A 15,571-nucleotide genomic window follows, 5' to 3' on the forward strand; every position below is an offset into this window, starting at 1 on the left:
CACATCTGCCCTGTGCAGCCACAGCACATCTGCCTTGTGCAGCCACAGCACATCTGTCCCATGCAGCCACAGCACATCTGTCCCGTGCAGCCACAGCACATCTGTCCTGTGCAGCCACAGCACATCTGCCTTGTGCAGCCACAGCACATCTGTCCCGTGCAGCCACAGCACATCTGTCCTGTGCAGCCACAGCACATCTGTCCTGTACCCTGTGCAGCCACAGCACAGAAAGGCCGTGACTGGTGAAGACACCAGGCATTTAGGGAACAGGCCTTCAAACAAGAGCAGCTGAAGAGGACAGAGGGTGGAAGCTGCTCCCACGCAGAGCATGGGTCCTGTGTCTCAGCAGCATTCCTGTCCTGGCTCCCCCCGGTACTAAAACAGGAGCCCCAACCAGTTCAGCCAGAAGCATGGGGCTCTGCAGATAAGATCTGCCATGAATTTACACCGACCAGGAACCACATTTGGGAAGAGGGGATGGACAGAAAAGAGGCAACACAGACAAGCAGCCAATCAGTGAAGCCCCAGGGGTCTGTTTGGTTACTCCCGCTTACTAGAGCCCCGACCTTCGGTAGCGCTCGAAACAGTCCCTCATCCTCCTGCGCTCCTTCTCCTCGCTGGCCGAGCCGCACTCCTGCAACTGCAAAACAAGCCAAACACAGGTGAGCTGGGCTCCTCTGAAGGTCAGATCGGTGTATAGCACCAGTGAGTGCAGACCTGCTCTGGTTTTGAGGCTGAGGTGCTACATCTGGGCCCTGCAGGGCTGAACACCATGCTAAGCTGGGTCATTTCTCCTCCCTGATTTATGCAATGAAGCATTTTTACATATAAATGAGGGAGGAAAAAATAAATAAATGGGAACCTCTGACTTCAGATGAGTAAGAAGGGCTGTTCACTGCCAAAACTCTCTTCCAGGAAAGCAGCCCACTGTGTCCAGCCAGCTTCCTGCATCTGTCTGGGGCTGCAGCATGGAGCACAGCAAGTCCCTCTCTGGGCTCTTCACTGCTGTGTGTGCAGGATGGTAATACATCTGTTTCACATCATTTTACCATCTCTATTCTCTCCCTTTTCTAAATACAAGATTCTATTTCCTCTGCTAACAGTAGACAATTAGCACTGGAAAACATCCCCACCCAGAGATGAAGGCCAAGAAGTAATCAGACTAAGTTTCTAGGCCAGATGCAGAAACAACCACCAGAAGTGTTTTGCTGTTCAAAGCTCACGCTTTTTGGAGGGTAAGTTTTGCAGAAATTGCTTAGATTTTGGGAAAGCAGTAGCTGCTTACATTCTTCTCAGATCTGGTAAATCCATCATTAACAAGAACATTAAAGATCCCAAACCCCAGTAGCAGTAAAGAAGAGCCCACAAAGCTTCTCTTACACTGGGTGACTTTGGAGGCAGGCTGCTCTCTTGAGTGCTGAATTGCTCGTTTTGTCCTTCAGGGGGATCTTCTAACAGGGAAAAATCCAATACAAAACACAGATTTAGTCACACTTGCCATTGTGAAGTAACTTCTCCCTCCACCAGTTCACACAGCAACAGCTGTAACTTAACAGCTGCCCAGCATTGCACAGCCCACAGAGAACTGAAACCAAGCCTCAGAATGTTCAGGATTCAGTCCTGTGATCAGTGCACAAGTCACTTTTCATTTTACTTGACCCCTGAACTTTGCTTAGGATGATGGAGTTTCCTCCCTAGGCTCACAAAGACAGCAGCTTACTAGTTTCTGCTTATGCAGGAGCAAAATGAACCTTTGTAAAGCAGCTCCTTTGCTTGCCATTGTTAAAATAAAATAACAACTAAGTTGTGCACATGAAGAGACCTCACATCAGACCATATTTTAGTGAAACTCCTTATGTAGGATCAGGTATCACGATACAGGTTTTTTACCTGAGCAAAGTAGAATAATAAAAGGCTCTTTGGATCAGTGCTCTTCAGCTTTTGTGAAAAATCTCCTATCTCAATGAACAAAAAAATCATTTAGATCTTCCAGGACATGAAAACAGAACATTTCTTCTAAAGTGCTTGTTTCTTTCCTTTCTCAACATGTTTTGAAAGAGAATTTCAAGTTGGCAGAGGAGCCTGTTAATTCTTTTCCACACTGCTGAATCATTTCCACTGGGGATGCCACAGAAACAGAACCAGTGGCAGTGTTAGCTGCATGGTTCTGCTTTTGTGAGAACAGCCTGAGACATAAAGGGAAGAGGGGAGGGGAAAAATCCCTGGAGAAAGCCACATGGTCCAGCTGAAGTGGAAAGATGCTTGTTCTGCTCTCAGCTCTGCCACGCAAGGAGTCTGGGGAAAAAGGCACCCAGGAGTGATTTCTCAAGAAAAGTCTTACTTTTAGTCTGCTGTGTATCTTCTTCTAGATGGCTGTGAAGGGTAAGCTGTGGGACAGAAATGAAGCAAGAGCATGAGAAGTGCCCCTTGTTCTGTCTCACACAGTAGCTAGGAACACAGAGTAAGAAGCAGGACATGTGTAGAACCAACCTTTCCCTTCTTGTCAGCAAAAGAGGGGACTGAGCCAGAAGTTACAGATCTACTTATGGATTTATTATCCAGGAATAGTTCCAGTTCCTTTGGCCTCATTTATACTTTTAGCCTCCAGAAAATGAGACAATCACTTCCACACTGAAGTTATGAGCTAAGTAAAAACTCACTACTACATATGTCCCTGGGGTAAGACTTATTTTTGCCTGTTCTCACACAAGAGAGACAGTTAGAAGCATCTCAAAATTCAATGCCCCTGATTTGCTTAGACTCAACAAGTCTTGCTGCCCAAAACCATAACTGTGTCCTACCCTTAGAAACCTCAGGGCACAGGAAGATTTTTGTCACTGGTCTGATTTGCTGCTTCTGTACTTTTTGATATCAATGAAATGAGCCTGAGCTGTGGATTGAAAACTGCTGTTACTGAGAGAACTGAGCACAAGTGAAGAATCTGAAACCATCCTAGAAGAAAGTAGAAGGTAAACAAGACAATCTACTCACTTCCTGGGAATCTCTGGAAGAGGTATCATCCAGGTCAGATGTCTGAAATAGAATCAGTGTAAATTAATCATGCCTCATAAGCAAGGGAGTGATAGAATCAGTGTAAATTAATCATACCTCATAAGCAAGGGAGTGGTAGTAAAAGAATATACAGAAGACTGAAAGTTCCAGAAAACAGAGAAGTGTGGACTTCCCCCTCCTACACTATTGTCTGACCACTTGGAGAAGATGCCACATTTATTAAAAGCCCTTGTACATCTAACTTAATTCCAGAAACTTTAGCACCCTTACAGCCTGCTCCCATTTAACCCCCATGGCTCAACACACAGTCTCTAAAGAGAGTTCACTTTTTGGTGGCTGGGGATCCCCTCATCATCTCTGGACATGCTCCCAGTACAAACACAGAAGCCTTCCCAGCCCACCACACTGATGAAAATCCTACAGACACACCGGTGTGGGGAGCTCCAGTTGCAGCCTCTTCAGCTTGGACTCAGTAGCCAGTAACTGGCTCTCCTTTTGGAAGAGCTGCAGTTGCATTTCGTCACATCGCTCCCCCAGCTCCCGGATCTGCTTGCGGTAGGTGTCCCTCTCCACCAGGTTCTTGGAGTACTGCATGTAGAACTGTTCTCGGGTCAGGAGTGCCTGGAGGAAGGGACATGTTGTGGCATCTCACACAACAGCACGTTCAGGGTTACAGGATCTGCCCACTTCAAGCAGCAAAGCAGGGTTTAGCAGCAGCTCCCAACAGGAATGTTTTATCACCTGGTCTCTCTCTGAAGCCACCTCTTCCATCTGCTGCAGGACAGCTTCAATCCTTTTTTTATACATCTGAGAGTCCTTCCTCAGAGATGTGCACTGTAGTTCAAGCATCTCTTTTTCTTCTGCATACTGTTGAAACAAGGTCAAAGGTCTGCTTGTGGGCAGAGCCTGAGATAGACTCTCCCCACTTCTGCTCTGTGCCACAGACTGCTCTGGCCAGACCTCCACACAATGTCAAAGTTCAGCCAGGTTGTCCAATTGGAGCAAAGACAACCAGAAGATTGGTCAGCATCACTAGGATGACAGCTAACATGATGGATTTACATATGCCTGAGCTGTCAACCATAAAAGCTCCCACCACCCTCCAGGCTGAGGCAGGGACTGTTACTTAACCAAGGCACTAACAGGTAACAGTTAATGCCAGAGGCACAGAACACTATAACATTAGCATCCATGTTTTTAACAGACTAACACAGACACTAGAGCAGGAACAGCAAGGATTGCTGCTCAGCAGCCCCCCCTGCTCCATAGGTGCTTCACTGCCTGTCTCCCCCCTGCCCTCAGCAGGGATCTGCAGTGCCTCACACACCTTGTCTTGCAGCACCTCTGCTCGGCGCAGCTCCCTGCGGAGGCTGTAGATGGTGTCCATCAGCTCCCGCCGCTCTTCTAGGATCTGGCTACAGTCTTTCTCCAAGGTCTCACTGGAGAGGCTCTTCTCCAAATTCTGTTCCCTGGCAACCTGCTGGACAAAGAAGAAAGTGAGATACAGCAACCACCTAACTCTGTATTAACTGTCTCTCCACAGCTCTGTGTGCTCTGTTTGACTTGGGAGACCAAGACCACAGCTGACCCACTCAATCTTCTACTGCTGCCCTGGCTGCTACAAATAATTACTTCTCTGGTCCATACCCAACCATCCCCACCAACCTGGAGAGTGTTCTCCAGCTCCTGATTCTTGGCCAAGAGCAGCTCCTTCTCCTGCTGGATCTCCCACATCACCTCATGGCTGGGACGCTGCTCGATGGCGTGTTTCAGCTTCATGGTGTGCTTCCTCTCCAGCTTGCAGTCATCCTCAGCCTTCATGAGGCTGTGCTTCAAGTGATCGATCTACAGGAGGCATAAGGAGGTTCAGAGCTCATCAGTAACAAAGAGAAAAGTCTGGCCTGCAAAAGAGGTCCTCACTCCCTTGCCAGGCAAACATGGGGCAAGTTTCTCCTCAGCTTTCGTTTTCCTCAGGATGCTCTGGGAAACAGAACCTGCTTGTGTGCCACATGGATACAACAGGTTGCTCTTATGAGAGGGCCCAGTCTTGAAAGAGGGGGAGACTTTTAATTCTTTACAGCATAACAGAGTGAGCTAGGGACTCCCAAGACATAAGAAGATGGACAGAGCCTTATGCTGGACTGGTTCAGACCATCCAGGACAAAGACACATCTGGTGCACAGCACAACCTTCCAGGGATCAAGGTTAAGAGGAGGAAGCTCTAGAGAAGGGTGACTGACCTCTAGGATGAGGTCCCGGTTCTTCATGAGGGCAGCGCTCTTCTCCTCGCTCTGCCTGGCAAAGCTCATTGCCAGGTTGTAGTTCTCATCCTTGCACTTCCTCAGCTCCTTGCTCAGGCTGTCCCTCTCCTCCTTCATCTTCTGTGCCCGCTCCTGGTGCTTGCGGAGCAGGCTGTCCCTCACCCACATCTCTCTGATCGTGTCCTCTTTGGTCTGCAGCCACACGCTGAGCTCCTGGGCCTTCCGTCGCTCCTCCTGCACCGTGCTCTGCAGCTTCATGATCTCATTCATCAGCAGCTGGCTCAGCCCAGACTCCCCAGCAGTGTCTGCATGGTGGGCAGGGGTCAGCTACCCCTGTCCTTTCTGCTCCCCAACACACACAGCACAGGTTCCCACCCGCTCATCACGTGCCACACACAAAGAGGCACAAGCCCAGGTAAGCCCCCTCAATTTGCACAGCAACACAAACAAAGAGCAGGTTTTTAAGAACACAAACGTTACCTATAATCATAGAGAAAACCCTGCTGGGCTCCTTGCCAGTTATCTTCTTATACAGTTGTGGATAATAAAGCTCAAGACTCTCCAGAAATGCCTCAAAGCCCTTGTGTCCTGTTCGCTGAAGAATATCCAAAAGAACGCCTGAAATAACAGCAACAGGATTATCTATTCATTTATCTCTTTTCTGTCATTCTCTCTGGTTGGAACTAGACCAGAACTGTACAGAACAGGCATGAGGAATTGACTTCATGTGTTCCCTCAAACAGCAGAAGATAGGGACAATACACGCTCCATTCACCTTGAAAATCTCCCCCTGCAAAGGTGTTCTAGAAGAATGGCCTTGAAGGTCAATCCCAAGCAACGCCCCCCTTGAGATCCACAACACCAAGAGGCCACACAACTTCCATGCTCCCATCACCCTTACACAGCTCAGGAATGTGTCACTGGAACCATTTCCATTCCTTCTCTTCCCAGAACCATGTGCTGGGGAAAAGGAAGGGGGCTGTGTAGCAGTGCCCACAAGGATTGTGTCTGAAGTCCAGCAGGCAGTAACCTAGAAGCGATGCTTCCTCCAGGCCCATCCCATTAGCCCTGCATTCCAACTGCTCCCATGAGCTGACAGAGCACGGGAGCATCCACAGAGCCAAAGGCTGCACTGGACCCACCTGCCTTCCGCTTACGCATGACCAGGCTGGGGTCATTGAGAACTTGCTCCTCATCATCGTGGTTGATCACCCTGCACTGGCGGAGGTAGGGCGTGATGCGGGAGGGGTCGATCACCGAGATCAGCTTCACCCGGAAGCTCTCCAGGTTATTCCAACATGTCTCATCATTATCTTCTTCCAACATGATGGGGAGCGACAGGTATTAGTGAGCAGAGTTGTCCTGTCTTGAAAAAACAAAACCAGAAAACAAACAAGCAGACTCTGAGCCTCCTAGAGCAGTGAGGGAGTGGTGGTGAAACCAAGGATGTTAATGGACTGAGAATGGAAAAGCGTCTTTTGGACACAGGAACACATCTCCCATGTGGTCTAACTCAGCAGGTGCAAACCACCTGCAGAACATGGTGACACACTGCAGTTACTCCTGAAGAGCACTGTGGTCCCAGGCTGGAGATACCAGCCATGGTGAGGCCAACACCAGTACTGCTGATACAGACATGGAGGAGAGCTAGTGTGAAGGTCGAAGAAAACAGAAGTCACTAAACCCTGATGAACTCCCCCCCAGCCAGCAGATTTCACTGCAAGAGGAAAGTGAAACTAGCACAAGGTCCCCTGGTGACAGGCAAGTCATTGAGAGCCCCAGGAACAGGGGAAAATCCAACTAATTCTAGATTCCCAACCAAGTCAAATCTCACCATCGACTCTCCAGATGCTCAGTTATGCTTAGAATTACATCTTTAATCCCCATAAACAATAATAAAAGGATGGAACACAACAGAAGATAAGCTGCAAACCACAACATTTCCCATTTGAAACTAAGCATCCTCCAAAGTACTGAAACCATCTTGAAAGTTCTCCTAAGTAGCTGTTGCCTCTGCTTCACAAACAGTTCACACTCTCCCTTCTCCATCTCCCAGCATTCCAGAGATCCCATCTTCAGCACATACTTGTTACACATTATCAATTAACTCTAATGAACTGGACTGACATAGAACTAGTCGCTACTTATCATAGAGAAAATTCTCTGCCTGATATCAAAACAGCCCCAGATCACAAAAAAATGCACTGTCCTGTTAATCAACATCACATCCTTAACTCAGAACTGCAAAATAAAACCTAATTTCCCTGTTCATACAAACCATTCTGCATTACATGGACCTACCTGAGCTTGTGTAGTCAAAAGCCTCGTTTCCTCTCCTGGTCTAGCAAAACTCATCTGTGGCCTCCCTCTGGGAAAACTTGTCTTGGATGCAGCCTCCCTTCATATTCTGACTAGAGTAAAGATCACTCCAGGAGCAAAACTGGTTTGAGAAAAGGGGAAACTACTCTTGAGACAGGAAGGGGAAGAAAAGGAGAGATTTAAAAAAAAAAAACAGAAGGGGAAGCCAGAATGGGTGACAGGGGAGGAGAAAATCCCCAGTCACATTGCTAGTCAGCAGCATTACCTATGCAGTGATTTTAGACTCATTCTGGCTTTGTTTTCCAATCGTTACCACCGTAGCACCAGCTGGAGCCCAGAATGTTCCTTCATGTAGTGGTCAGAAAGACTTAAAAGGTCCCAGGCATAGGTCTGTCCAGCTGATTTCAGGGGACAAAAAAAAATGCACAGCATGAGAAGAAAGAGGCTCTTCAGATCACCCTTTCAGCTGCTAACATCTGTACACTGGAAAGCAGGGGGCAGCAAGAACTCTCTCTTGGAGTTCAGCTGAAAAGGATGATTTGTATAATGATGCCTCTAATTTTGGATGCCCTTAAGCTTCAACAATGATGACAACTCAGTATTTTGAGGGAATGGGAGTCAAGTCTTGGCAAAACAAGGAACATAATCCAAGATTCCCAAATTGCAGGCTGTGCTCCACAGTCCTAGAACTGTGTCTGCAACAAGAACTCACTCACAGTCTGTTTTAAGTAAGTCCCAAGAACATACCTGCTCTGATGCATGGCAGCATGACACATTTTCCCATTAGCTTCCCACTCCACTCTTTGCTCTGCTTTCTAAGTTTCTGGAGAGTTTCCCCATGTTATCATTAGGAGTGGGGCAGAGATGCTCAGATATTCTTTAAGCCTGTGCTGCTTCTTAGGCATTAAATGAGCTTTACACTAAAAAAAAAGATACTGTACCTCTATCAGCTATGCCTTTTCTGAAGGTAATAAAAATGTCTGCTAATTGACCCATTTAGCTTCAGCAGTTTTTGTTCTATGGTAACAGGTTAGTTTAGTCCTGAAAAAGAACAGACAGCTTCTTCTTACAGAGTTTTTCCATGAGCAGTAAAATTACAAGGGCATCTTTTGAGCAGCATTTGCACAGGACAATAGCTTAAAGCACAGATTACAGTTACTACCAATGCCTCATGGTAACAGCCCTGTGCTGAACAGCACACACACCTGTATGGCAGAGCCTCTGCCACACCTGAATCTCTTGGAAAAATGTTATTTATACTGGCTTACAGAAAACAGAGAACAGTGCAAGAAGGAAGTAATTTCTAAACCATTCCTTTTGCACCATCATGTCTTGACACCCAGTTACAGCAACGTTGGTGCCCACGGTTCCCCTGGCCCCACCCCTGCCTGAAGGGCCCTCGAAGAGGAGCTCATGGTGCTCTGAACTCACCCCCATACCCGGGGAAGCTGAGCCCCTGCAGAGCAGGGATTCCCACTAGATTTACCAGCTTTGACTCAGCTAGCTTTGCACCTCTCTGGAAGACAGAAATGTGTGGTTTATGAATGAAGAAAGAAGATTTGTTCAGTGCTTTGCTAACGTCTGTATGGAGCAGGCTGTGGAAGGATCAGGGAAGAATCCAAGCCTAATTCAATCTTGCAGTTTTAGCCACATGAATATTCATTTTCCACATTCTCCCTGGTTTTCATGCAGCTTGCAAACCTCATTTTTCTCATCAGCAATCACACTCATACAAACATTATTAAAAGCACTATTTACCAGGAAATTAAAAAAAACACCAACACAGAACACATCAGTAATTTTTCAGTGAGAAAAATAAAACATCTGTATTTCAACAAATACTCAAGACTCATTTTGATACAAAATTAATCTGCTGCTTATCCAGCAGGATTCAGTCAGTCAGCTATCAAGCAAAACCACTGTTACAGCACTAAAAAAAAATACTCAATGAGCAACATATTCTGAACATGGATAAACATTCACATAAATAGGGGCTAAACCAAAAAAGGAATAAATAGCCACCACTGCTGGCTTCCTTGGATCTCCAGCAATCTTTCCCTCCATCATCTATGGCAGGTGCTAGTTTGAAAGAGAACTGAATTGGTCTGTGCCTGAAAGACTTCCCTCCAGCCATTTTGTTTCAAATTTTGCAACTTGTCTGAAGATTAAGACTTTGTTAGGTGATGGGAAAACCAGTCCAGCCTTTTTCCTATCCTCCCAAGGTCCAGCTAGCCAGTCCGTTGGAAGTGTAAAAAGTGAATAGTGCAAAGAGCATCTCCTACTGCCACACAGGAAGGCAGAGCTCATTCAAGTGATTCCTGTAACAAAGCACAAACAACTCCTATTAGTCACAGCAGTTTCAGAAGGAAGGAATTTCCAAAACAAATTTTCAAGAAAAAACCCAAACAGTCTCATCCCTTCATGTTCATTCAGTTTATTTCACCAAAACTTTCAAGATATAACCAAACACCCCACAGTTGTACCCTGCAGAAGCTGTTCTGTGACAGATTTAGAGAAATGAAGCCATAGAGGGGAACCCCCCCCTCCCAAGTTGTTCAAAGATAAAGCATTGAAGTCAAACTCCAAGGAAGCACCCACTGGACATAAGCCCCAGCCTGTAATCCTGTTCTTCACTTCTAGACTCACAAGTCAGGCTAGAGGGGACAAACTACACCAAGAGCTGCTGCCTCCTGCCTAGGATCTGCAGGACTGATTGCCTGACAACCCCCAGCAAGGACATCTTAGCACCAGCTTGCTGGAACCTGCAGCAAGGATTTACTTTGGCTTCTCCTTCAAGTGTTTAGCATTCACACACACACAAACCCTCTCTTCAGCAGCAGCTGCCCAGGCTTTCCTGTCCCATCATGACTCTCTACTAATCTCATTTTAGCAGCCAAGGCTGTAGAGTCCTATCAACTAGGTACAATGCCAGTGGGCAGCAGCACAGCCCAAAAGGCTGCCACCTTTGAACTTTTATCACACTGGCATCAGCCTTCCCTCCCCCTGAAAGTCCAAGAACCAGCCTTAGTCTATGATTAATGGGTGATTATAGAACTCTATCTCCTAAGGGAACAGAAGTCAAGAGAATTTCAGTCCCTTCCTAGGGTCATGATTCATTGTCTAAGCTGTACCAGACAAATGCATCTGAGGCAAGAACTCCAAGACTGACTGAGTAGCTACTAACACATTTCATCCTCACATCCTCCTCCTCTTCCTGAAGCGGTTACTTTTCCTGATTTGAGGAGCACTGGCATCAGCCACATCAGTCCAGGAGTCCAAGACAGACTGTGCAACATTCTCTTCATCTCCCATGATCTGCAACACAAGCAGAATAGACTATCAACACCAAGAGGTCATTTTGCAAAAGGACCCCTTCACCCAGCTTTTTATTTTAGGGAGCTCAGGTCCATATAGTCTAATAATCTCCAGTCATATAAAACAGAGACAAAGACCTTAAATGGTAGTAGGAGCCAACACGTGCAATCCCCCTGGTATTATTGTGGTTTAAAGGACACATACAATGAAAAACAAGAGCCTGATGTAAAAAATACAGCAGATTACAAACTGTAAGAGGAAGGGAGCTTTGATACTTGCTTCTGGGAACTGTCATGTCATGTTTAACGTGCTAACATAAACAGGCTTTTACCCTGTGAGGACTAGGGGCTCCCAGCTGAGCTCTTCCTGTTATCAGCTGCAAAACTACATCAAATTTCTGCTACACTTAAGAACAGTAGGGGTTTCACCCCAGATTCCAGTGGGAGCAGTTTAGCTGGCACTAAATTCTTGTGTTTATTCCCTGGCACCTTTGTTTTACCTGATTTAGTAAATCAGCATCTTTGTCTCCAGACTCATCACCTGTTAATTTATTCCCACAACTCTCTTCCTCAGACACTTCCTTCTCACTCTGCCACTCCTCTTCATCACTCTCTTCATATTGCTTCCTGCTGGCTGACAGAGTTGTTGACACTTTTGGAGGAGGCAGAGTTGCTAGTACAGCTGGGAGTGTGAAGGCTGCCAGGAATCTGGCTTTCAGGAGGAGGTAAGCAGGGTTATCTCCGAGTTTCTGCTGCACCAGGTTCCTGATAGCTTGGAGATCAACCCCAGTGGCTTCACCCTGACTGGCATCGGAAGGCAGCAGACATGCTGCTTGCTCTTCTAAAGCTGCTTTCTGCAAAAGTAGCTTTGAGAGGGTTTTTAAGTTGCACAGAAAAGGTGGCAAATAAGGCAACCTGGTCTGCAGTGATGGTACTTGGACACCTTGTTTCCCCTTCATCCACTCCTTCACTAGCTCCTCATCTTCGAGGGAAATGAGGCTAAAGTCAAGTACATTCTTCTCTGCACTGGAAGAGGTTGGCTGAGTTGGACTGTCAGCAGGCTGTGTAGTTGGAGGTTTGGAGGCAAGAGGTCTGTTTTTCCATGCTTGTGCAGCAAAGCAATCAGAGTTCCTTGGAACATTGTTATGGGAAACTGCATCTCCTGGTTGGAGCACAATCCCTTTGGTGACAATCCTTAGACTGGAAGGTGATCCATTGGTTGTAATGGAGTCATAGCTCTTTCCTGAGCTAGTGAGACCTGACAGACGTTGGGAATCAGACCCTTGGGTGCTCGTAGGTAGCTGTGCTTGGGGCAGCACCACAGCCTGCAGGGTTGGTGTACCAGATGGAGCATCAGTCTGAGCTGCAGAGGATTCAGAAGCCTTGGAGGAGCCATCTGGACATGCAGGGGTTGCAGCAGAAATGCTGGAGGTGGTGCATCCAGGGCTTGCTAAGATCACAGGTAAGAGACCTGTGGAATGGTGAGCTGTCTTTCCCAAAGGTCCTCCTGCTACCTGGGCACTTGGTGCTTTTGTCTCTGCACTGCTGGGGTGAGGTGTATGTGCTCCAGCTGGTGCTGGAGGCACTCCCAGGCTGGAGATGCTGGATGTGACAGGCGTGTGAGACGGACTCCCCGCAGCAGCACCAGGAACACCCAGCACAGTCTGCACAGCCGTGGAGAGCAGAGACTGTGGTGTCACAACCCAGGTGAAGGGCAGGATGCTGCTGGGAATCAAGTGGGAACCAGTCTGTGGGGTTACATGAGTAGACAAGAGACCGACTGGCCTCTGTTGTGTCCCATTACTGGTCAGCTCACAGGGAACTGGTGTGGAAAGAGACAATTTGCTGGTGCCAGACCCAATGCCAACAGGCACCACTGTAATCTGATGTGGCACAAAAGCTTGGTTTTGCAACACTGCTGAAGCTGGGCTGCCAGCTGGGACCTGACCATTGCACCCTCCCTGATCTGAGGCCTTCTCTGCTGCAGCTGGATTCATGCCTGGAAGAGCCCCTCCTCCAGGGCTATCTTCCAAAACTTTCTCTTTGTCTTTATTGGACTGTAGTTCTGTCACTTGTGAGGAACTGGGGCTCTCCCCAGTTTCTGGCACTGATGAAGAATGGTTTTCAAGCACAGCACTGGTAGAAGTTGAACCTGCAGCAGAAGTAAATGCTGGCAGTGGAGCTGGTGCACACTGCACTTGGCTATTTTTACTACCAACTGCTTCAGTTTTGCTCCCTGGCTGTGCAGAAGGAACGGTTTGCTGTGGTGGGTGCTGGATTATCAGAGGCCCCGAAACCAGCATCTGTGGGGCAACAAAGACTTTCCTCTGCATAGCTTTGTTAGCCTGGGATTCTCTTAGTCGCTTCTCTCTCAGTAATTCTGAGACAGTTCTAGTCTTGTGCCTTTGCCCTTGGGCTGGAGGAGCTCTCTGCCCAGCAGCAGCACCACTCTCCAGGACAGAACTCTCCCTTGGTTGTAGAGCCACACGTCTCCTGACAGCACACCTTGGTACACCCCTCTGGGAGCTCCTCTGAGTACAAGATTGTGATGAATTGCCTAAAGAGGAGAGGAAATAATTTAAAAAAAAAAAATTAAAAGACTGAACAGTATTCTCAAAAGCCATTCCTTAGCTGCTAAGCATCAAGTACCCTGCACAGGAAGTAGCACAATTCCTGTTTGTAAGAATTCCTACAACACTATAGTCTGGTTTAATCCAGCCACATCCTCACATCTTCCAGGTAACTGATGCAGCCAGCTTGCCACTTGTTCAGTAATGACAGGATTTTCCCCAGAAATCACAGATGGGCTAGGAATGCACCTTAGCACACCATGTGTTGTAATGGTCAGCCCTAGGCTGGCACTTTGCACCAGGCAGGATGACAACAACAAACTGGGGCTTTGGTCAGTGCCAGCATCTTCACCACAGCCAGCACCTTGCTGGAAGAAAGGATGACAGCCAAGTCTGCAGAACTGGTGGCCCAGTGCCACTGGGCCAGCCCCCAGCCCTTCAAATATGTTTTCAAGTCCTTACCAAAGAGTAACATATTCAGACAATAACTGAAAATAAAAGAGCTTGTAAAAACAATCATGTCCAAGTAGTTTTGTTCCACAAGTTCTCCTTCAGTTAAATTGGTCATTAATGTAATGGTGATCAATTAAGTGCAAGTTCTTGCACATCATAAAAAAATATGTTCTGGTAGGTACCTGAAGAAGTGTCCATATTTTGGGAAGCCTGCAAAAAAAAATATATATTAAATTATACTTCTGAGATACCTAAAGATGATTAAAACAGCACAGATGTGAATCAAAACCACATCTGCCAATATCCTATATATTTTATTAGGCTTCTGAACCAAAACTAACTGGTGACACACACATACCAACAGCACCACTGGCCACACACAGTGAAAAATCCCCACTTCAGCCAAGATTTTAGAGGGAAAAGCTTAGAAACAGACCATGTGCAATACCTGCTGAGGCCTTCTGAGGTCAGATCGGAGCTGCTCTGCCTGCCTCAGCTTTCTCTCACTAATGATCTTCAGGCAGCCATGGGTATCAATCTGGAAGAGCTGCAAGGGGAGAATTTTACTTAAATTTGATTGAGAACAAAAACGTTCTGGTAGAGGCCGTGATAATCCAAGATGGATGGGAAAGGCTTTGCATGCAGAAGTCTGGGGACTTTTTTTACACTTACAGAAAAAACCCTCACAGTATTAGATCATAGATGCAGGTTTACTTAAGAAACTTCATATGCAATCCATGAGATCAGATTAACCCAGTAATTCGTTTCAACAAAGATAAACCATCATTTAAGCATCAAATGCAGGAATAAAGGTTACCACTGTTTGAAAGCAGGTAATGCTACTAAGACCTACCTGAATGAAAAGTTTGAACAGAGGAGTGCTCACGAGACTGACAGACTTGAGCTTCTCTTGAATAGAATCAGCTAGAAAAGAAAGTCCAACATCAAGATCAGCTGGACATCCACTTACAAGATGTCAGAAAGTAGGGGCAAAACAAGTAGATGCTTGGGTCAGCACTACCTTTTGTCTGGTGAAAAGCCATCTTCCCAGTTTGCAGGACACAGGGCAGCAGTACATTGCCCACCCAGGGTGTCACTGCCATCAGCAGCTTCCTGTCCAGGCTCATCCTCTTCCACCGCTCCCTCTCCTGCCGACCAGCTCTCACGGGGGTGTGCTGCAGCTTCTGTTGGGTACCCACTCCAGACATCCTTGTTAACAACTTTGGTTGCTGTGCATGAACAAATAGTTTATTAGCATTCCAGTTAGGAAGATTCTATCTTAATTAGTCCCAGGACAAACTATTCCCAGGGCAGTTATGAAAGAAAAAAAAATGATGAGCTTTTCCTCTTGAGGCAAGAAGATCTGGGGTTCTATCAAAACACGTCCCACTAAATGCAGCCCAGCAGTGCTCACATCACAACAGCACACAAGACAGAAGAGGCACTTACAAGTTTCATCAGAAGGCATGTGTTATTCCTCAAGACTCTTCTCACATTCTCCAGGCTAACCCATAGCACTTGCTTTCCAGACCTGGCAGCCTTAAAACAAAAGTGTACAAGAGAAAATAAAAGGGCAACTACCTCACAGAAATTACCTGCACTCACTGTACACAAAAGGTACCAAAGTTTTCAACATTCCTGC

General features: G+C 46.8%; 3 protein-coding genes across 3 annotated transcripts in view; all 3 read right to left on the bottom strand.

Moving 5' to 3' along the window:
* The window catches only part of DNLZ (DNL-type zinc finger), a 7,029-nt gene extending 6,770 nt beyond the window's left edge, over positions 1–259 (bottom strand). The window contains exon 1 of the mRNA XM_009998952.1: positions 209–259. Coding sequence (XP_009997254.1) covers positions 209–259 — 51 coding nt within the window. The remainder of the gene's footprint in view (positions 1–208) is intronic.
* A 294-nt stretch (positions 260–553) lies between these two features.
* CARD9 (caspase recruitment domain family, member 9) lies at positions 554–6,604 on the bottom strand. Its single transcript, XM_009998953.1, has 11 exons — positions 6,416–6,604; positions 5,754–5,891; positions 5,253–5,578; positions 4,678–4,857; positions 4,340–4,489; positions 3,754–3,879; positions 3,442–3,633; positions 2,992–3,033; positions 2,342–2,387; positions 1,381–1,451; positions 554–634 (listed from the first exon to the last, which is right to left on the bottom strand). The coding sequence occupies exons 1-11, from the start codon at positions 6,597–6,599 to the stop codon at positions 554–556; spliced, it is 1,536 nt and encodes a 511-aa protein (XP_009997255.1). The 5' UTR covers positions 6,600–6,604.
* A 4,183-nt stretch (positions 6,605–10,787) lies between these two features.
* The window catches only part of SNAPC4 (small nuclear RNA activating complex, polypeptide 4, 190kDa), a 14,232-nt gene continuing 9,448 nt past the window's right edge, over positions 10,788–15,571 (bottom strand). The window contains exons 14-20 of the mRNA XM_009998846.1: positions 15,379–15,468; positions 14,951–15,158; positions 14,783–14,853; positions 14,378–14,476; positions 14,112–14,139; positions 11,407–13,463; positions 10,788–10,907 (exon numbers count right to left, since the gene is read on the bottom strand). Coding sequence (XP_009997148.1) covers positions 10,788–10,907; positions 11,407–13,463; positions 14,112–14,139; positions 14,378–14,476; positions 14,783–14,853; positions 14,951–15,158; positions 15,379–15,468 — 2,673 coding nt within the window. The remainder of the gene's footprint in view (positions 10,908–11,406; positions 13,464–14,111; positions 14,140–14,377; positions 14,477–14,782; positions 14,854–14,950; positions 15,159–15,378; positions 15,469–15,571) is intronic.

The sequence above is a fragment of the Chaetura pelagica genome, unplaced genomic scaffold, assembly GCF_000747805.2.
Source record: "Chaetura pelagica isolate M959 unplaced genomic scaffold, ChaPel_1.0 scaffold405, whole genome shotgun sequence".
NCBI classification, from domain to species: Eukaryota; Metazoa; Chordata; class Aves; order Apodiformes; family Apodidae; genus Chaetura; species Chaetura pelagica.